The 20033-nt window shown below is 38.8% G+C and overlaps 5 protein-coding genes across 9 annotated transcripts in view; 3 read left to right on the top strand and 2 right to left on the bottom strand.

Moving 5' to 3' along the window:
* The window catches only part of LOC113673491 (small subunit processome component 20 homolog), a 31537-nt gene extending 24963 nt beyond the window's left edge, over nt 1-6574 (top strand). For all 3 annotated transcript variants that reach the window (XM_089195776.1, XM_089195775.1, XM_089195777.1), the window contains exons 26-40: nt 188-358; nt 917-1048; nt 1235-1345; nt 1621-1700; nt 1792-1861; nt 2053-2172; nt 2364-2426; nt 2612-2743; nt 2953-3115; nt 3656-3819; nt 3910-3981; nt 4077-4277; nt 4495-4621; nt 4918-5063; nt 5806-6574. In XM_089195776.1, the coding sequence (XP_089051902.1) occupies nt 188-358; nt 917-1048; nt 1235-1345; nt 1621-1700; nt 1792-1861; nt 2053-2172; nt 2364-2426; nt 2612-2743; nt 2953-3115; nt 3656-3819; nt 3910-3981; nt 4077-4277; nt 4495-4621; nt 4918-5063; nt 5806-5940 (1887 nt within the window). In that variant the 3' untranslated portion in view covers nt 5941-6574. The remainder of the gene's footprint in view (nt 1-187; nt 359-916; nt 1049-1234; nt 1346-1620; nt 1701-1791; nt 1862-2052; nt 2173-2363; nt 2427-2611; nt 2744-2952; nt 3116-3655; nt 3820-3909; nt 3982-4076; nt 4278-4494; nt 4622-4917; nt 5064-5805) is intronic.
* A 139-nt stretch (nt 6575-6713) lies between these two features.
* LOC113673472 (adenosine receptor A2a-like) lies at nt 6714-7906 on the bottom strand. The gene has a single exon (XM_027189892.2). The coding sequence runs from the start codon at nt 7759-7761 to the stop codon at nt 6745-6747; it is 1017 nt and encodes a 338-aa protein (XP_027045693.2). The 5' UTR covers nt 7762-7906; the 3' UTR covers nt 6714-6744.
* Nucleotides 7907-8567: 661 nt separating this feature from the next.
* On the top strand, nt 8568-9951 carry LOC113673526 (bifunctional arginine demethylase and lysyl-hydroxylase JMJD6). The gene has a single exon (XM_089195780.1). It carries the CDS (start codon nt 8659-8661, stop codon nt 9700-9702), a length of 1044 nt encoding a protein of 347 aa, XP_089051906.1. The 5' UTR covers nt 8568-8658; the 3' UTR covers nt 9703-9951.
* Nucleotides 9952-11942: 1991 nt separating this feature from the next.
* LOC149049649 (uncharacterized) lies at nt 11943-16792 on the top strand. Its single transcript, XM_089195778.1, has 9 exons — nt 11943-12195; nt 12309-13349; nt 13657-13752; nt 13851-13989; nt 14181-14274; nt 14394-14559; nt 15060-15201; nt 15371-15622; nt 15847-16792. Exons 1-9 carry the CDS (start codon nt 12095-12097, stop codon nt 16384-16386), a joined length of 2571 nt encoding a protein of 856 aa, XP_089051904.1. The 5' UTR covers nt 11943-12094; the 3' UTR covers nt 16387-16792.
* Nucleotides 14533-18377, bottom strand: LOC149049650 (uncharacterized). Of its 3 annotated transcripts, none has more exons than XR_016183493.1 (4): nt 17909-18032; nt 17229-17565; nt 16873-16919; nt 14533-14966 (listed from the first exon to the last, which is right to left on the bottom strand). XR_016183493.1 is itself a non-coding variant. In XM_089195783.1 (4 exons), exons 1-3 carry the CDS (start codon nt 18242-18244, stop codon nt 16903-16905), a joined length of 483 nt encoding a protein of 160 aa, XP_089051909.1. In that variant the 5' UTR covers nt 18245-18377; the 3' UTR covers nt 14533-14966; nt 16873-16902. The 3 variants fall into 3 exon arrangements, 2 of the variants coding, with proteins under 2 accessions (XP_089051909.1, XP_089051908.1); XM_089195783.1 differs by lacking the exon at nt 17909-18032 and adding an exon at nt 18116-18377; XM_089195782.1 differs by lacking the exons at nt 14533-14966; nt 16873-16919; nt 17909-18032 and adding an exon at nt 18116-18377 and having other exon boundaries at nt 17111-17565.
* Between the last annotated feature and the right edge of the window lie 1656 nt (nt 18378-20033).

The raw sequence follows: 20033 nt of genomic DNA on the forward strand, positions 1-20033 counted from the left end.
TTACTTTCCCTTCCCTCTCCGAAGTCTACGTTACGGATTCCAAGAGGAACGACATTTCTTTTTTCCTTCTTTCTGGCATCTCTCTTTTCATCTGCTCTACTAAGAGCCGTTTTCGGACCCTTTCCACTGCTTAAAAATGGCTCAAATTTTTGCTGTAATGCCCTGATCAGTTATATTTTATTTCCAGGTTGTGACGATCTCTCTCCGTTGTGTCAGCTGGCTCGTTAAGTTTCCACTTCCGTCGTTTAACAAGCATGTCCCCACAATGGGAAAACTCCTCTTCAACATACTGAAAAACTATGCAAAAGCCGGTGCAAAAGTTGGAGAGAACTTTGAAATGCTCATCTCGGCCTTTAAGGTACGAATGCGTGTATTAAGTTTCAGAATCCTTTTTAAGGAAAATGTACTCAGTGGTAACTTTGGTACCAGGAGCGAGTAGGTTGAAATACTGGTATGGCTTGGTAAAGCGAGCATCAATGAACAGGATATGCATGTTTGTGGGCGCCTTACGCAAGCGAAGATGACCACAGACAGCCTTATTTGTGTTTCTTTACGTTGTTTATTAGGGCAATCTGTGCTCGGAATTGTCTTCCATGGGATGGACAGATCTATCACAACACTGAACAAGGAAAAAACAAACTTTGTAGGGCGAAAATTATTATAATCACGAATTTTTTGGGAATGCATTTTTATAAGTGCAGAAAATGCATTAAAACGATACCTTCAAGTTTTAAAAACCTTTCTCCCCAGCACTTTAACTTTTAGACTTTTAGGTGCCCCGCCCAAAATTTTGTTTGATTATCACTTGCATTTTGGAAGTCTTTCGAGGGAACATAATTAATACAAATAAATCATTGTGGCATTTGTTGTCTTTTTCTACACATTCTAACAGTCGCATGTGCGTTTTCATTTGCAGGCCATGACCGTTGTCATAAGGGACTTCAAGCAATTCACAGTCGCTGAGAAACACCTGCAGGTGTTGCTGGGATTTGTGGAGGAAGACATTCATGATCATACCAAACAAGGAACAGCTTTTCCTCTTCTGAAGGTAAGTATTTTATCTTATTTTGTGGGTTTCCTTCCTGTAAACGTACAAACACTGTACTCAGTAACATCGTGAATGAGTTACCTAGATAAACACTGCCTGATATTCTTTAATGCATTTAAAACGAAGTTTCTCAGAAAGATTATTTATTTGTTTATTTGTTTATTTATTTGTTTGTTGTTTTCGTAGGCAATTCTCTCTAGAAAACTCATTGTTCCTGAAATCCACGATGTCATGTGGAAAGTTGGGCAGCTGTCAATCACAGGTAGTTCACCATCCGTTCAGCTCCAGTCAAGACAGGTAACTGCTGGATATTTACTCAACCACTTTGTTATTTGCTGCCTACCTATGTATTCTTATTACTTTTTTTTAAGTAACAAATTATAAATATTGTTAATTTATCATAGCAGCTCAGAGTGTCCTGAGTTGGGTGGCAGTACCCTCTCGCGTATAGCCTCTTGTGGACACTTAAGCTGTGGTCCTTTTTATTGTTGTTGTTTTTGTTGCTGTTGTTGTTGTTGTTGTTGTTGAAGGTGTTGCACTAGGTGTTTACAATCCTAAATTTTGTTTTCCAGGTTATGCTACAGTTTCTCCTTGATTACCCACTAGGTACCAAACTACAAAGATATCTAGAGTTTTATGTTTCTCAGCTGAGGTGAGTAGTCCAGGTTTCTGCTCTGAGCTAGTTCACTACGCACAATCCCCGCTGATTGTGTACTTCTGAATTTCTCCTAATCTCACTCTAGCTATGAATACGAAACTGGTCGGGAATCGGCGCTGGAGATGTTGGAATCTATGTTTTCTTCTTTTCCAAAGGTGAGATGATGAAACTTCCATCAGCCAAATAATTAGTTAAGGTAGTCTAACCTGCAAATCATGGTTGTTAGCAAGAAAGACAATGCTCCACTCCGTGGGGAACAACGACTTTCCAAACACGAATATAAAGTACTTCACACTTTCGTTTGTTTGGCCTAAGCATTATATTTTCCTTATATCTTTTTTTTCAGTCAATGTTATTTGACTACGCTGGTTTTTTCTTTGTACCGCTGTCCTCCCGCCTGGTAAACGATGACTCAGCCAGTTGCCGTAAGCTGACTGCACTTGTTATTAAGTCACTTCTTGGGAAGGTACTCACTCGTTCCGAAAACAATGTTCGTAGAGTATGTCAGTGTAGTTCTAGATAAGGATAGATTTGTTAGCAGAAAGATTATCTAATCAAGCTTTAATCTCTCGAATAAATGAATTCTTAAGCAATATGCTGTTTTTTGAAAACTTAATCTTAGCCTCTTCACGTGATATTCTTACTTTGTTTCCCAAGCTTGATGCCGATGAGCGACAGAAGCTGTTTTCCATCGTTCTGTTATGGTTCAAGGATAAAAAGGTGAATAGTGCAATTGAAATGCGTTTATGTACCTCGGCCGTTCTTAGTATTTTGTGGTGCTGCGATATCATGGCAAGATTTATTTTTTAATTGTTTATTTACTGAAAGAAATCTCATTTATAATGTTTTCCATAGCACGTGTTTGATGTGACTTTCTCCAACCGCAGTGATTTTCTGTTTCGTAGATCGCTTTACACCGCCTTGCTACTCAAGTTAGTGGTCTCTTCGTTGAGGTTGAAGAAAAGGGCTTCGAGAAAAGACTTGGATCTTTATTACCACTTGTACGCTCTCTTATAGTTCCAGATCAGTTTGAAAAGGTAAATACATTTTTTGGACAAAACCTACTTCACGTGTATTATCTTCCAAGTTACACTTTTCAACCTTTACTCTCTTTCCTAGAGGTGCAACTCTTTCCGCCAAAAGGTCGCAGCTCCAGATTTAATCTTAGCTCTTCCCCTCCGCCTAAAATTACATTCCAAACATTTTTTGATAATTTCTTGGTAGAATGATTTTTTTCCCTTTTTAGGAGAGGTGTGCTGAGGAAGGTGGTGAACTTGACATTTCTGAGGGTCTCCACCGGGTAAAGGATCACCTCCTTTTTAATGCTCTCTCGTTTTTGACAAAGATTATTCAACATTGTCAAGTTATTAAAAATCCAAGCCGACAACAGGAAATGGCGCAAATCTGGGGTGAGTCGTGACTCTCGACAGCATGCATGGTACTATTATGGCTGGATCAATGGCAACGACAAACGCTTCAGGAAAAGTCTGATTTGACTCACTTCTCCTACATCCTTACGATAAACCTTGCAGACAAATAGCGAAGAAAAGTAACTACTAAGAGAACTATATTCACTATTATGTACCAACGACGGAAAGTAGACAGCAAGAAATTCTTTTTTTTTCTGTTTGCCTTTTAACCTCACTTTTGTTCTTTAAATGTCACACGTAGTCCTCAAATTTACAATCACGAAATTCCCCTTGGTCTTTGTCTACTCTCCCGTCCCTGGGTAGTTGTGCCTCTTTCACCAAAGCATCTTACTCAGGTACATCCTGACGAGGCTCCTATATGAACAATTAAGGGAGAAGTTGGTAAATGGTCTGAATTTCGAATGAAAAGTCGTTTTCAGCAGGCATTAAAACTCTCATAAGCTTACCAAAGTTTGTTTGTTTATTTATTGAAGTATGTCGAGTGATATCTTTTCTATCTGTTTTGGTCAATCTGGATAGAATCTGTTGAAGCGCACTTGCTGCATCCGCACTCCTGGGTCCGACTGGTGTCCAGTCGATTATTTGGTCTTCTATTCGCTGCGTGGAAACCCGAGGACCTGGTGATTGGTTATCAGAGGGGAAGTTCATTAAACTCTTATCTAACAAAGGATCTACCTGGAAAGGTGACTAGAACTCTAGAACTTACAAAAATCTTTTAACTCTAGGCAATTTTTTTGTAATTATCACGTGACCATGTTCCTTACCTCGTGTAGGTATCCAAGCTTTGCGATGACTTCTTCACTCAACTTCACTCTCCGCTCTTGGAAAACGAGTTGGGAGAGCAGGTAGGACCAATGCCTTGTTGCGTTTTTCTGTTCCACTCTAAACGTTTTATCTAGACATGGAAAATAAATTTCTTGCTTTGGTTTCGCCACAACAGATCGTCAAAAACTTGGTATTCCTGGCCAAAACACTGCAACTCTTGGAGCTTCAAAACAAGGGGGGAGGTAAACATGGACAAGAAAACGAAGAATGCATCAGTGCGGGTGATGGAACCACTTTCTCACTGGCAATCCTTCTAAGCAACATGAACAAGCTAGCGACTCAAGAGGCCTCTCAAACCCCCAAACAGACTCAGAAGGTCGGTATGAACAGTACTTGCTCTTTTTTATTGATGTAAAGCAGTAGCGTAGTTTTGGTTCTCTTTGTTTTGTTTTCTTGGTAAATGAGTTTTGAAACTATGTTAACCTGGTGGAAGTGTCCACCGTGAACTCAAGAAAGAGTTATTGTGATGTTTTGCTGTCAGGAGAAGCTGAGTAGTGCTTATCCATTCGGTCATGTTTTTGATTATCTTTCAGAGATCCTGTGTGTTGAGATGGCTCGCTGCAGTGTCTATTAATTTGGGAAAAGATGCCATTGAATCACATCTAGTGGATATCTTAAGCCCAGTTTACAGAGAGTTGGAATTAGCCACTAGTTATAAAGGTAACATTTTTAAAACTGGAAAAATGATGTTCAATGCAATCTAAGAACGTGAAACAAAGAGGAATCTGATTTCTTCATGAGAATTAACCATCCCTGCACTGAATTCCGATTTGGAATGGTCTTTCACTGAGACACAGACACAAACTTTTCTAGAGGCGGCACTTTTCAGTAGATGGCCAAAAGGAATCTAGTATTGTAGTGGTTTTGCTTTACTTTGAACTTTGTTTGGTCCATAAAACCCGCACCAGTTTCTCAAATATTTGGATGCATAACTTCAAACCCACTTCTTTCTATAGATTCCGATTTGGTGAAACTTGCCCAGGAAGTGCTGGAACTTATCAAAAGTCTTGTCGAACGGGAGACATTCTCGTGGGCCTACGCCAGTCTCCAGCAAACCGCGACCGAAGCGCGGGAAACGAGAAAGAGAAAGACTGCGTTAGAGGTAAGTTGTGCATTGTGTGTTTGACGAGGAAAACTACTACTTTGCAAACTTAGATAAATGCGCGAATTTCGTCTTTTCTTTTTCTTTAATGGACCCGTTTCCGTTTGATGCGTGCGTCCCAAAATTTCCAAATCAGCGAACGCAACAGAGGCGAACGACTAACGAGTTTGAATTCGAAATTGGCATGATATTTGCATTGATGTAGTGAAAAAACAAAGACGTAATTATCTTTTTTCAGAACAACTGATACTTATTTTTAATTATTTTGATGAGTCATCATCACATCTTCTTCCTATTCGCTTTAACTTCCTACATTTCCCAAATTTTCGGTAAATGTGGTGAAGAAATTAACGCTAGCATGTAAATAGTGAAATTGCAAAAATGCATCAAAACAGTTGAACATTTCTCCGTCTCATAACGTCATAAATTATAGCAGGTAATTTAGTGTTAACAACTGGGTTGAAAACGTAAATTAGCCACCGTAAAGGGTAAAAAAGCTGACGTTTCGAGCGTTAGCCCTTCGTCAGAGCGATTGACGAAGGGCTAACGCTCGAAACGTCAGCTTTTTTACCCTTTACGGTGGCTAATTTACGTTTTCAACCCAGTTGTTAACACTAAATTACCTGCTATACTCTCCCACTGACGCAGCACCACAGTTTCTTTAGAAACTTACCCCTTTATTCATTTGTCATAAATTATACTTCTCTATTGAATTACAATCTTCATATTTTTACTTTTTTAGGCAGTGGCAGATCCAGCAAAGAGTGCTCGTAGAAAGCTTAAGAAGAATTTGGCGAAGAAGGTGACAAGGAAAAGGAAAATTGATGCGCGCAAGCCGGAAAGAAAGATAAAAGCGCCCCGAATGCAGGAACTTTGACTCATACAAACACAGCATTATTTTTTACCTTGTGCGGGCCTATGAGCTGCCCGCTCCTTGCCAATTACCAAAACAAAATCATTTTAAATTTGACGAAAACATTTCATGTCATAGTTTTGCAGTCAAGTGTTTGAGAAGTTACTTAAGCTCTGTTGTCACCTAAAATGAATTAAAGCGAACGCCTGACCGCAGGTTGTCAGTTTGCTGGAAGAAAACCTCATTAGTTCTCTGCAGCTGAAATTTAGCACTATCTTTTTTTACTTGAATTAATTTTATTTTCGCCAATTTTACATTGATACGTATGGTGCTGTGATTCATATTTTATTGCATTAACATTTATCTTCCGGAGACGTCAGAATTCTTGCGTTTTTAGTTTTCGCGGTCTTTTAATTCAACAACTGAACGCAAAACGAAACAGTCAATGTCTTCGTTTTGTCAGTTGTTTTCTTACAGTATCAATAAATACAGACATACAGGCGCGTAATTAGAATGAAAAAAAAATGCGCTGTTGGTAAATGAACTACAATTTGGCGAATTGCCGAATTGTCCAATTTTAAAGCATGACGAACCTAAATCAGCAGTAATAAAACATTTTTAGAGCGCTTGAAACTATTCGCTTAGTCAATGTGTGCAAGAGCTTCGTCTAATTATTAATTTTATGACTATCATTATCATTTTACTTTTGAAATTATTTTCGTTACATTTCTCTATTTTTTGTGGTTTCATAAAATGTCAGAATAGTGCACCTGATTTCAGTGGGTTACAGTGCCCAGCTTTTTGTCGGTGATTGCTTATTTCACCTTGCTACAGTTTTGTATCGAAGCTTTGTCTCCGCCTGAATCTTTTCTTGATCCTAGTGCAACCCTGGAAAATCCTTTTAACAAAATATTTCCACACTTGTCTGTACTTCTGAAGTCGCCAACAGAACATAAACGGATTCATAACAGAGTTCAAGTAAGTAAATGTCACCTCTAGTACAGTCGCCGCGAGTAGCACTTTTGGACGAGAGTAACAAGGAATGCAGAAATACACCAAGCTTTTAAACACAAAAAATGGAGTTGTAAGGAACAGCGATGCAGCGATTACAATCGCCAATCTTTTCGCAAGATGCATTTCTTTATCGGTGAAATTGCTACAACTGACTCGTACACTGTTGCCCATGATTCTCCGTTTCCACAGTTTGTAGTATTTTCGAAGTCGATACAGAATAAAAATATAAAAATCAAAAGTGATATCTAGAAGAAAGACCGTGTGAATCCCAAATACAAGGCTAACTATGAAGACTTTGTTTTCAAACAAAAAGGCTGCGATTCCAAAGCAGATGAAGTAACACCAAACTAAAACAAGTGCCTGGTGAACGCGTCGATAGGTAATGATGGCTTTGTATCTCAGAGGCGCTACAACTGCGAAAAATCTGTCTATAGACAAAAGCATAAGATGTGCGAGCGATGCCCCGACTAGGGTAGTGCCAAGAGAATATGTAACGTGTATTGAAAGCGCGATTCTTTTATCAACGGCTATTTTCAAAAGCAAGTATGCGTAGAGCGGAGACAAGACCATGCCAACAAGTAAATCGGCCACCGCCATCGATTGTAGAATGAAATTCGAAGGTGATGAGCGCAAGTTCTTCAGTGGATCTCTCCATACTGCAAAAACCACAAACGCATTCCCGAAGGTAATCAGAGGCGATATTGCACATAAAATGATACCTTGTATCCAGGCCAAAAGAACCACTAGATTCCGCTGATTATCGAGAAGTATGTTTGCAGCAGCGTTGCTGCTTAAGTGCCAGAAGTCAGTATGGTTGAATATTGACGCCATTATTTTTTTCCCTACGGAACAGTTTTAATCCTAACACGAAGGTAATTCAATCAATTTGATTCCGCCTCAGTTTGTGTCGAGATAGGGGAAAACGCATCTCTTAAAGGGGCACCCAATTACAGTTAAAACAATCAAGGAATTGCTTTTTGTTTATTCAAAGTTATTTTTAAGTACGCGCCCAATTTAGTGGTCCATAGATAATTTGTGCAGGAAAGACATCCATGACAACTTACGACGATAATTAGACACCAATTTTTTGTAGTTAAGCGAATTTCACTTTTCTAGCGATCAAGTAAAGTCGCCCTGGCCTCGATTCAGCAAACTTCCAATTAGCAAACACACATTGATCTCAAAAGATTATGCCAATATTAAAATTGCCGGATATTAAGTGTTCAAGAGTACTATCAGGGAATGAAAACTCATTCGGTTGAATTTTAGATTATGTTCAATACGTAAAAAAACAAACCAATCAGCTTCTCTGAGGAAATAGAGGCTAATAAGTCCGCCACCGTGGTGAAATTTTTTATTAAAATCATGTGGTTGATTTTATACTCTTTCGGGTTTTGTTCGGCAAACACAGAGCACCTGCAAAGTAAGGGTTTATGGTAAATTCGCTTCATTGCAAGTTAGCCCTCCCCTTTGCCAACTCGTTTTTCTTTAGGTGGCGAACTTGCAAAGGTGGTAGGGGCGAATTCGTGAACGGTTTTGTATGAATAGTGACGGCCAGGTAAACCTTTTCAGTGGTTACGGCTTATGGATGAATGGCGACGGCTCAGTGGAAAGGGTTCCCTTGACGGCTTTGGATCGGGAACAACCGGGAAAGCCTGGGAAAGTCTGCTATTGCTACCAGTCTCTCCTCGCATACTTGCACAGTAATGGCGGAGGAGCATACCCAACATGAGACGGTATCGTAAACTCCATCGTTTGCTCCGAAATTTCGACCGTGTTAAAGTGAAAGTGCGCCCTCACTTAAAAAATAAAGAATGCTATGAAGTTACACAACACAGGAAAGAAGTAGCCTTTGTGGTGGAGGGATTACGAGTTATTTCAAGCGCTAACAAGTTCAATGTGGAGAACACCTTCACGAACGACGTTTCTTTGAAAGAATTTCGGGATCGCTTCGAAAAAGCTAAAATTCCAGTGGTGGTAAGTGAACGTCATTATAATCATACTTTGGTGCGATTGTGCAGCTTCTTCAAGCTATTTAAAGATAGATACTTTGAGTGTGGGGAAGATAGCGATGGTTATTCAATCGAGATCAAATTGAAAGATTTTTTGATCTACACGAGACGATGCAAAGACCGATTTCCGTTATACATTTTTGATGCTTGGATACCCCACTGGAAAGGTGCAGCAAGGAAACAAACTGTAGTCAAAAAGTTGTTTCAGACACCCAGGTTTTTCAAACAGGATTATTTGGCGTGCCTGAGGAAAGAAGAACGCCCGCCGTGGAAGTGGTTGTTGATTGGTCCGAAGTATTCTGGAACGGCAGTTCATGTTGACCCCCTTGGGACGAGTGCGTGGAACAGACTGTTGTTTGGAGAAAAACTTTGGCTTCTTTTTCCACCAGAAACACCAGCTGAAATGCTTAAATGGAATCAAAATGATTCATGCTGGGAAGAGGCTAGTGATTGGTTCATAAATATCTATCCCAAAACACAGTGTAACTCCTGGCCCCAGGAATACAAACCATTGGTTACATTTCAGTATCCTGGTGATGTTATTTTTGTCCCTGCTGGATGGTGGCATGTTGTGCTTAATTTAAAAACTAGCATAGCAGTGACCCAGAATTTTGTTAGTAAGGAAAATTTTACCTTGGCATGGGAACTGACCTCTAAGGAAAAGCCAGATTTGGCATTAATTTGGTCTAAAGCTCTTATGAAGACTACCAACACAGGCATTAAACCATTTCAATTGAGTTCTGATTTGATTCAATTGTAGTTAATGTCATATTACAGGAAAAGTTGTTTTGACATGTTTGGGAGTGTACTGCTCTTGGGGCGTTTTTTTGTTTTCCACATTTATGGAATCTGATAGTCCCTTAAGCTTGTAATTTCCCTCCAAATCCTATTTTGCTGAAATGTACTTGCTGCAAGGTTACTCAAAATGGAGTGAGGACTATTGTCAACAGAATTGTGATGGTTTTTATATCCATTACATGAATATAAAATTTCATTTGAGGCCCATGAAGTTTCTTGTGTTCAAGTCTCATTTATTAATTTACTACATAAATTTATTTTTGCTTTTTTGTTTGTTGCCCCCAAACAGATTCTTTGATGTCAGCTTGAGAATCTGAGTGCCCTTAATTCTTGAAAAGTAATGATTTTCTGAGCATATTTCTATACCTGCCAAACGATTTTTGAGTCAAAGGTGTGAACATTTTTTTTGTATGACTAGATCATCTTTTGGGATGTCTTGAGGTTTCTGAAAACTCCATGAAAGAATCAAAAGACACTCTTGAAGAGTTTCCAGTACAATCTTGTCTCTTACACTCTTAGAGATTTCAGGGAAATGAGGATTATCAACAAAGCCAAGTGTTTTTGAGGATTGTCACATGCTTATTTCACTTTCCATCTCCAGGAATAATTCAAAAAAGAAAACAAACATGAGGTGCTACTCAAGAGGGTAGTAGTACAATAATTTTTATCAGGTAGGAGAAATTGGGCGACAGACATGAGTATGTGTGATATCTTCTTCTTATAAACAGGTGTGACACGTACTCCCAAGGTGTGAAAGGTGACTGGTGTACATTTAACTGGACTAAATACCTCTTGGAAACAGACAAGATTAAAGATAAGTTGGAGAGTGTGTTGCAGACTTTGGCTAACTTCCTAACAAGCACCCAAAGCTTAATTTTTTTTGTAAATGATTTGTTTCAACTAACCTGATGCCATTTAAGTTTTAAAGCACTTTCTCAGAACAGGAGGAGATAATTAATTTAAAACAAAAAGGAAACTTTCAAAATGGTTTGTTCCAATGCAGATGATGAAAACAGAGATGAAAATAATGCAAAAAAAAACGTTGCAAACCAGTATAAGGAAAAACCTAATAGAGTCCTAATTTCCAGAACAGAAGCCAAAATTTTTCAAAAGCAACGTCTTGCTTACCTGGTATGACGTGCCTCACTAACATTGTTTCAGGTTAGAATTGTTTTAGGTTTCATGATGAACCTGTCTTGCCCATCACTTACATTACACTGTTTACGAAGAATGCAGAGTCCATGATGTTCAATATACATCACCCTGTTCCAAGAAAGCTTGTTCCAAGAAAACTAAAGCTGTGATGAGTTTTCTTTTTTTTTTTTTTAAATTTTGTCATGTTAGTTACCAACCAACACAAGTTACTCCAGAAAATAAAATAATTCTTTGTAATACCAGTTTACATATTTAGCTTATTAAAGAATACTTTCAAGAAGACGCCACTTGCATGTTGGTTTAAAATCAACAACACATTGAAGTCATTTGTACATATGAGATGTTAGTGTTATTGGAGAGTGCTGAAATTTTTTTTTCTTGAGCATGACGTCATCTATGTGATCGAGGCGATCCACAGATGATCCACAGCGTCCATAGGCGGCCCAAGCTCACGTCTCGAGAAAAAGCCAACGATGAATTCATGAACGCGTCACGCGTTGTGTGACTCGGTGTTTAGTTACGGGAGGAACCGTTGAAAATTTGAACACGTTATAAGGCATAGTATGGGGAACGACATATGGTCGATTTACAACGATAAATATTTCGAAATCTGAATATTTTACACGTAAAATCAATAAAAACTTACTCATGCCCTATGTATCCGTCGTAGTTTCTAGCGATTTCTGCTGTTTTAAGCTTGCTTTACCATCACTGTTAACCATGTCAAAAGACGAAGTCAAGGCTGCACACTCCGATTTCGACCTTGGTCCACGCGGAGGTGATTTGCGCCCCGAAAATCCTCCCGATCGGCATTTTTCTCAGCCACACTTTACGATCTAAGATCGCTGCACCCTGGGACATGTCTCAATACCAAAACTTCACGCGCATTTCGCTGGAAACGAGTGTTTTCTACCTGAATTTCCAAGTTCGCTTCTTTCTGGTTATGCTTTGAACACGAAGACTGGACACGGCCGCGTAAAAGACTTGGGTACGAGGTCAATTTTCTCTCTACCGCGAGTGGTACGGTCGATTAATGTACAATACTTACCCCATCCCCACAGAGGCACCTCGCCTTAACCTATTGTGCTAATCAACCAATCAGACAGCGAGTCCAAAGTAAAACGGATAAACAACGTACAAAATTTGAATATTCTGCGGGGTTTTCTGTGAGCATCTAAGCTTCGATTATTTTCGCGAAAATGCTATCGAAGAGGAAGAGATGCGGTGAAATTAACGGCGAAGCGAATCAGAAGAGAGTAAAGAGTGGCAAAGTTTCAAGTTTGCACTATTGGAAATTTTGGTGAGTCGAAATCCGAACGCTTTCTTTGGTATACAAATTGAATGTCCGCATGTGTAGTTTATTTCAGTATCCATTCAATTCAGTTTAAAATATATAATTTTCCTTCGTTGCAGGTTCATTTCAAATTATGAATATGCTGAAGGTAGCCTTACCTTTGCTAGGGACGTGATCAGCCACAGTGTGGCTGACAAAGAGAATAGCGAATCGTTAACTTCGTTTTCGAAAATTACGTTAGGCGAAATCATAAAAGATCTCTGGGGTGAAAGAGTCAAGCACGTGAAACGTGGACCACGAAGCGATCGCAAGGCTGCGTACTTAAATATTAGAAGGTCCGAAGGTGGTATCGGAAAATCGTTGGGTTTCACTCTGGAAGAAATTTCAATTCCCCAAACCTGGACAAGGGAATGTGTCGCCCCAGGACATTACATTTTTTCTAGACGTGAAAAAATGGACTACAATTCTCAGCGTCTGACCCTGGACTTGTCGGTGAAGTTGTCTCAATCTTTTCAGGCAAGCTACACCATTAGATCTCATGGTTCTTTTGTTGATTTGGAGTCTGTTTTGAGAAATTATGGAAGCACAACTCCAGCATTTCCTGGGCAAATCCCCTGCCTATTGCAATGGTTGGAAAACCTACCCATCTGCCTTGGATTTGTTCTGGAAAAGGGTGAAGCAGTTGTTACCCTATCCCCATACACAACAGGCCAGCTTCAGGACCTTGCAGATTGTTCCAAGGAGCCAGAAACGAGAGTGTTTTCTGACCTTTGTCTAGTGGTCTGCAAGTCTGGGGCCACCAGTCAATGCCTTAATTGTCGCACGCTCTTTAGTCTCAACAGACGGCGTCAAAAACGAATTTCTAACAGGCAGGTCATTCCTCCCAAATGCAACAAACGGTTCCTGTCTAGAGAGGAATTGGTGGACCAAGTCGCTCAGGAACAAGCGAGAAGAAAACATGCAGAGGAGAGGGAGAGATATTGGCGCAGCAAATATGACAGCGAAGCTTTGGTGGTTGATGAAGAGGATAATGCAGACCTCGATTCAATGTTCTGGGCCACAAAAAAAGAAAATATTCCCAAAGAAATGGAATGCCTCTGGGAACAACAGAAAAAAAATATTCAGACTGCTGGCAAGAATGGTCACAGGTGGCATCCTAAGTAAGTTCCCTCACCTCTTTACTTTTGATGCATCCTCAAAGGGTGAGGAATAATTTAGAGTTACATGGACCTATGCTTCAAGTTATCAACAATCCAAAGGGAATAAGAAACCCAAAACTGTCCCTTGAAGCAGGAATTAAAGCAACCAAAAAAAAAAAAAAGGGGAATACTGATTAACATCCAATGTATACCTTTTTTAACATCTAAAGTTGCTTTACCAAAAAATGAAAGATCATTGATAGTGATATAAAGTAATATTATTCAATGTTTTTTCTTTTCATTTAAATTCTTTTTGGCTTTATTATAGGATTATCCGCTTGTGTATAGATTTATATACCAAGAACCCACATGTTCTTGACCCATTAAGGCAGTTCATCAAGTTGCCAAGTAACAAGACAATCAGGCAAGTGTCAATGTCTATGTCTAGGTTTCATTAAAAAAAAAAAAAAATTTACATCTGAAAACTAAGTCTAACACATTTTTCCATGTTTTCATTATAAGGATGTATAAAAACAGAGTCCAACAACAAGATGGGTGGAATGCTGAGATATTGGAATGGTGCTTGATGGAGGCAAAAGCAAGAAACCTCAAAGAGGAAGACTACTGGGGAGGATTTGTAATCGATGAGATGAAAATTCAGGTGCATTATTAGGCTGATAGATTTTTGAAAATGCTCTGTTTTATAGAAGGCAAATCTAAAAAAAAAAACAGTTGTGATGATTTTTTTATTATACCTTGGGAAAAATGCACTCTGAATTGCAAGATTCATAAACCCATTTTGTTGTTGTGCTAGTTATAAGTTCTAACATACATTTCTATATAAATTTTCAGGAAAATCTTGAAATGGTAATGAGAAACGGAAAACACAAACTTGTTGGGTTTGTGGAATTGGGAGAAGCCCATGATCACATGGAGAAAATACTAGGTGAGATTTGTATACTGATATGACCACAAAATCTTTTCAGCATTATCCAAGTAAACAAAATATCTTTTTGTCCTAACTTTGTAACTGCAGAGTGTAAAATGTACCTGTTAACCTTACAGGTAATGCCAAGCCCTCACTCGCCACACATGTGCTGCAGTTCATTTTCCTGAGTGATTGTGGATTTCGATTCCCAATTGCCCAATTTCCTTCAGGGCACTGCTCCCCAACAGACCTCTATTTACAGTTTTGGAAGGGAGTACAGAAGATGACAGAAACAGGATTCAGGTAATTAACTATTTATACAATATGCCCTTTCCTAAGTTAATGACTACCAGCTAATTGAGCAGATGTGAGAAAAGAAAAATTATATGGCAAGCTTTACTATTGCTAATATGTATTACTTTGACATGGATACCCAAAGAATTTCCTCTAAAATGTTTCGTAAAAGTAGTGGATTGTATTGATAAATAGTAGTGTATCTAAATTTCCAACTTAAAACCTATTCTACTAGAGCCTACTTAACTTTCATCAACAAGTACAAGTTGAGTAAAAAAAAGATAATAATAATAATAGATGTCAACAGATGTCTAGCAGGCATAACAATTCATACCATTTGAAGTGTATTTCATAATGAAGATCACACATGTAGTGGCAGTTTGTGAATTGGCTACAACTGATGCAGCATTCACAACCTAAAAAAGGAATACAGAAGCATAATATAAGACTCAGTCAAAATAAAAATAGATAAAATGCAACTGATTAACTTCAAAGTCTTCTTTTAATAGTATATACTGGTGTATCCTTGATGGTGCTGATTGCAATCGCCAGTTTATCAAACTGCATTTTGAGGAAGACCCTGCAGCCAGCAACTTCGCCACAAGAAATCTACACACAGGAGATCCTATGGTGTTTATCATGGATTGCAAGGTAAAATGCTACTCTTCACTTGCCAATAACTTACATAAATCCATAAATTTATCCAATTGGGTGTCTCCTCTGTGATTGATCTTAAGTTTGTAAATGTACATGTACTTTTCCCTGTCTGATGTTATGTCATTCAACCACTACTTAAAGATAAATTTCTTGAATTTTATAGCATAATTTCAAGAAAATTCGCAACAACATCGAGAAAAGCAACCAATCAAAGAAACCAAGGTGCTTGAAGATTGGAGGCAAAAGTATAGTCTGGAGGCAGTGGAAAGATGCTTTCCATTGGGATCAGTCCCGTTTTTCCCTTCCACTGCACGAAAGGCTTACACTCAGCCACATTGAGTTGGATCCTGCTTCAAGGATGAGAAATCACTTGGCAGAAGATGTTCTTGACAAAAAAATGCTTTTCATGATGCAGGTTAGCATTATAAAGATAAATGATGGTTTCCTACAAGTAAACTATTTACTGGTCAAATGCTTGTTTTTTTCATTCCCCATTTCCTGAAACAAGGCCACAGTCAAAATACTGGTAATAAATCCTAACCAATTTTCAGCCACATATCTTATTTCCTCGCATTCTTAATAATTCTTAGTAATTTAGGTTGCGGTAATTTTTTGTTTTGTTTGTTTTTTTTTTAATAGAGTTATCGAGATCACATTATAGCCTCCATGGAAGGCCAAGAGCTCGACAATGGAACCCCCATTGACTCTGCACTTCGGCTCCTGCAGCACACTGCAGAAATAGTTGACTTGTTCAACTCGAAATGTCCAATAAGAAACATCAGGGACATCAGGCTGAAAAAGTTGAACAGTTTTTATTCTTTTATGTTGGATTGGAGAGAGAAGAGCTCAGATGACAATTCATCCTTTATCTCTAGTAAATTGTGGTTCGATATACAATCAATGTGCCTTGGCTTCCATGCCCTGGTAAAAGTAAAACTCCAGTATTTCCCACATTCATGCATTAAGCCAGCCATTGTTAATCAGGATTGTGTGGAAAACCACTTTTGTCAAGTAAGATCTTGCAATGGTCAAAACAATAATCCAACATACAATCAGCAACAATCAACACAGAATTCAATTCGATTTGGACAAACAGTTATCAGCAGAAAAAGCAATGTTGGAGTACACTCAATAACTGACTCTGCTTGTTGCTTGTACATACCCCAAAAATCTTCGTAATTTAGTAATTTAATGAACAGTAATTGAATGAATAATTTACACTAATTGTTTGGTTTTGTAAATGAATGTCTTGTGGCCAGTTAATGTGTTCTCATGTTTTGGTAGTCACTTTCATTGCTTGTAGTAAGGTAGATGCACTTGTATTTATTTATTTATTTATATTTATAATAACTTCATTTGCCTAAATAATTAGTATTAGAGAGGCATTGATCAGTTTGTTTGCGATTTCACAAATTTCATCTTAAAATAACTTTACTTTTCTTTGTTAATACCTATTAACTTAATTTAGAAGAGTATTTGTTCCAGTACTTTCAAATTTGATGTGAAAAGCTAGCTTAATGGAGCCAAACCTTCATATATTTGGCAATGACACATGTCCTTTTTGAAATAAACTCTTGTTTTAAAATTCTCCACACTTAAATAAACATGAACATAATAACTGTGCTCAACAATGACTAGAAAAAACTCTGAAACAACACTACTCACCTTTTTAAGAATATATTTTCCACTACTACACTAGACAGTTGGTTCCTCTGTGAAAAAAAAAAATTGTGGAATGGGAGTTATTACTTGATTAGACTGTACTACATGGATCCCCTTGATCTGTTTTCAGGAAATATTTCATGTTATCAGTCATCACATTATCTCCAGCCACATTTGTTAAAAATTTTTCGGAGTGCACCACTGCACACCTCTTGAAACCTATGCCCTTTGGGCATTCAAGCAAGCACCAGCTACTTTCAAATGTACACACATTATCCTCCTTGCTGAGCTCAAGTTTTAAGCAGAGGAAAGGACTGATAAGAAAAAGACAAGATTTTCTATAAGCCGAGTATGTGTACCTGATATTTGGGAACACTGTCTGGACACTGAAGATAACCTCAAACAAACTCTTCCCGTTGCTGCATCCATTTCGCTACTAACAACAGTGTACTGTCGAGAGTCTACTGCAGAGGGGACTAACATGCCTCTTCTGGAAGTAATGGCTAGCGCCAGCCTTTGGCCGATGGTAGTCTTGTTCAGTCGGCTAACATGGGGAACTCCATATGCTTCACAAAGCTGGATTAACTGGAGCCTCGTAAAAGTGGCAGTCAGACCATTGTGATTATGTTTTTCTGCAAATCCAATAAGTCTACCATTGGAAATAGCTTTTGCAGGAGAAGGGTCCCTTTGTATATCCTGCAATATGAGTATATGTTGGAACTAGGTAGCATATTCGACAGTATCCCTGTTAAGAGTCAGTACTTGTTCTTATCTCTGTGAACCTTAGGAATATATGGAAAACACGGAGAGAGATTTGCTAACCTTGGATAACTGTATGTAAATCATGATTAAAATTACAAATATTTCTGTTGGAACAGTGCTTCATGTATTAAAATTTGAGCTTTCTAATGATTTCCTTCAAGGTTTATCGGAGTTTTTAAATGCTAACGTAGCATTCACTTAAAAGCAATAAATAATCAAATTTCACACACGAGGCCTGATAATTGCCCCATTTTTGTCCCTTATTCAACGTAATTACCAGCAAGAACGAAGCAGTTGTGATGAATCACTTTCTTTCGATCCAACAGATCAATGTTCTCCAAAACAGAACTAACATTGCCCACAGAATCCGACACATACAGAATCACCACCTGCGAAATCTTAAAGAGAGAGCATATCTGCTGTTTATTCGCAGGCGCAAGTGGTATGGTACGTTGCCAACTGCGAGTATTTATGCATTATTTACCTGAAATGGAATTCTGTCATTTTTCTGGGAGTGCCTCTTGTTTCGCTCCATTACTCTTTTCCTCAGCTCTGCAGTTTTTTGAAGGCGTCGTGCCATTCTGTAGTCGCGGAGATATTGGCACCCGCCCATTTTGACGTAACGCTGAATGACTTTTTTTCTTATGTTTTCGACAATTTCCTGAAAATCAAATGGGAAAAGTGTTCCAGATGCTATTACCAAGGATCTTCAAGCAGGTTTCGTATTTAAGTTTCAAATGTGGCCTATAATCTTAACTCCTAAATTAATACGAGCTTTGAGGAATGATAGAACCGTTAGAAAAAGTATTATTTCATGTCATAGCTACCTTTCTTTTACAAGCATCATCTGAGGGGAAACAAGTTATCCAGAGGTTTTCTAATTCCTTGTTATTCACCATCTCTTCGTAGGCATTCGTTATAAGATGTTCTTTGAATTGTTGAAGTTTCTTGGAATTCATCAAATCCACTCTAAGCTGTTCCATGCGCATGAAAAACATGTAACACTCATCAGAAATATGGACAAGTCCTCTTTCTCTAAACTGTCGAGCTTCTGTGACTGCTAATGTTTCCAGATGCTTTGATTTTTCCTTGAGTTCTTCATAGGGCACGAGAAGAACTTCCTCGATTAGGTCACAGCTTGATACGTGTTCTTGAACTTTGCTTAGTGTTCGTGCATCTTTGGTGTGCATGTTATCTCTGGCATACCGCCTTTCAGCTTCAAGGGTCATCCTGATTGCCCACCCACCAACATGTCTGATTTTGGCCTTTCCCGGATCGGTCATTTCAGAAACATCTAATCTGATCGGCTCTTGCCTTTCTTCATCGATAGAGTGGGAAATGACGTTTACCAACTGGCCAAGGAACTTTTCAAACAACGTCGTTCCGATCTCTGTGAAATGAACCTGCAACGAAGGAAAATTATATATTTTAAACTGAATTGAATGGATACTGAAATAAACTACACATGCGGACATTCAATTTGTATACCAAAGAAAGCGTTCGGATTTCGACTCACCAAAATTTCCAATAGTGCAAACTTGAAACTTTGCCACTCTTTACTCTCTTCTGATTCGCTTCGCCGTTAATTTCACCGCATCTCTTCCTCTTCGATAGCATTTTCGCGAAAATAATCGAAGCTTAGATGCTCACAGAAAACCCCGCAGAATATTCAAATTTTGTACGTTGTTTATCCGTTTTACTTTGGACTCGCTGTCTGATTGGTTGATTAGCACAATAGGTTAAGGCGAGGTGCCTCTGTGGGGATGGGGTAAGTATTGTACATTAATCGACCGTACCACTCGCGGTAGAGAGAAAATTGACCTCGTACCCAAGTCTTTTACGCGGCCGTGTCCAGTCTTCGTGTTCAAAGCATAACCAGAAAGAAGCGAACTTGGAAATTCAGGTAGAAAACACTCGTTTCCAGCGAAATGCGCGTGAAGTTTTGGTATTGAGACATGTCCCAGGGTGCAGCGACCTTAGATCGTAAAGTGTGGCTGAGAAAAATGCCGATCGGGAGGATTTTCGGGGCGCAAATCACCTCCGCGTGGACCAAGGTCGAAATCGGAGTGTGCAGCCTTGACTTCGTCTTTTGACATGGTTAACAGTGATGGTAAAGCAAGCTTAAAACAGCAGAAATCGCTAGAAACTACGACGGATACACAGGGCATGAGTAAGTTTTTATTGATTTTACGTGTAAAATATTCAGATTTCGAAATATTTATCGTTGTAAATCGACCATATGTCGTTCCCCATACTATGCCTTATAACGTGTTCAAATTTTCAACGGTTCCTCCCGTAACTAAACACCGAGTCACACAACGCGTGACGCGTTCATGAATTCATCGTTGGCTTTTTCTCGAGACGTGAGCTTGGGCCGCCTATGCAGCGTCCAGCTCCTAATC

The sequence above is a fragment of the Pocillopora damicornis genome, chromosome 2, assembly GCF_964200805.1.
Source record: "Pocillopora damicornis chromosome 2, jaPocDami1.2, whole genome shotgun sequence".
Lineage (NCBI taxonomy): Eukaryota > Metazoa > Cnidaria > Anthozoa > Scleractinia > Pocilloporidae > Pocillopora > Pocillopora damicornis.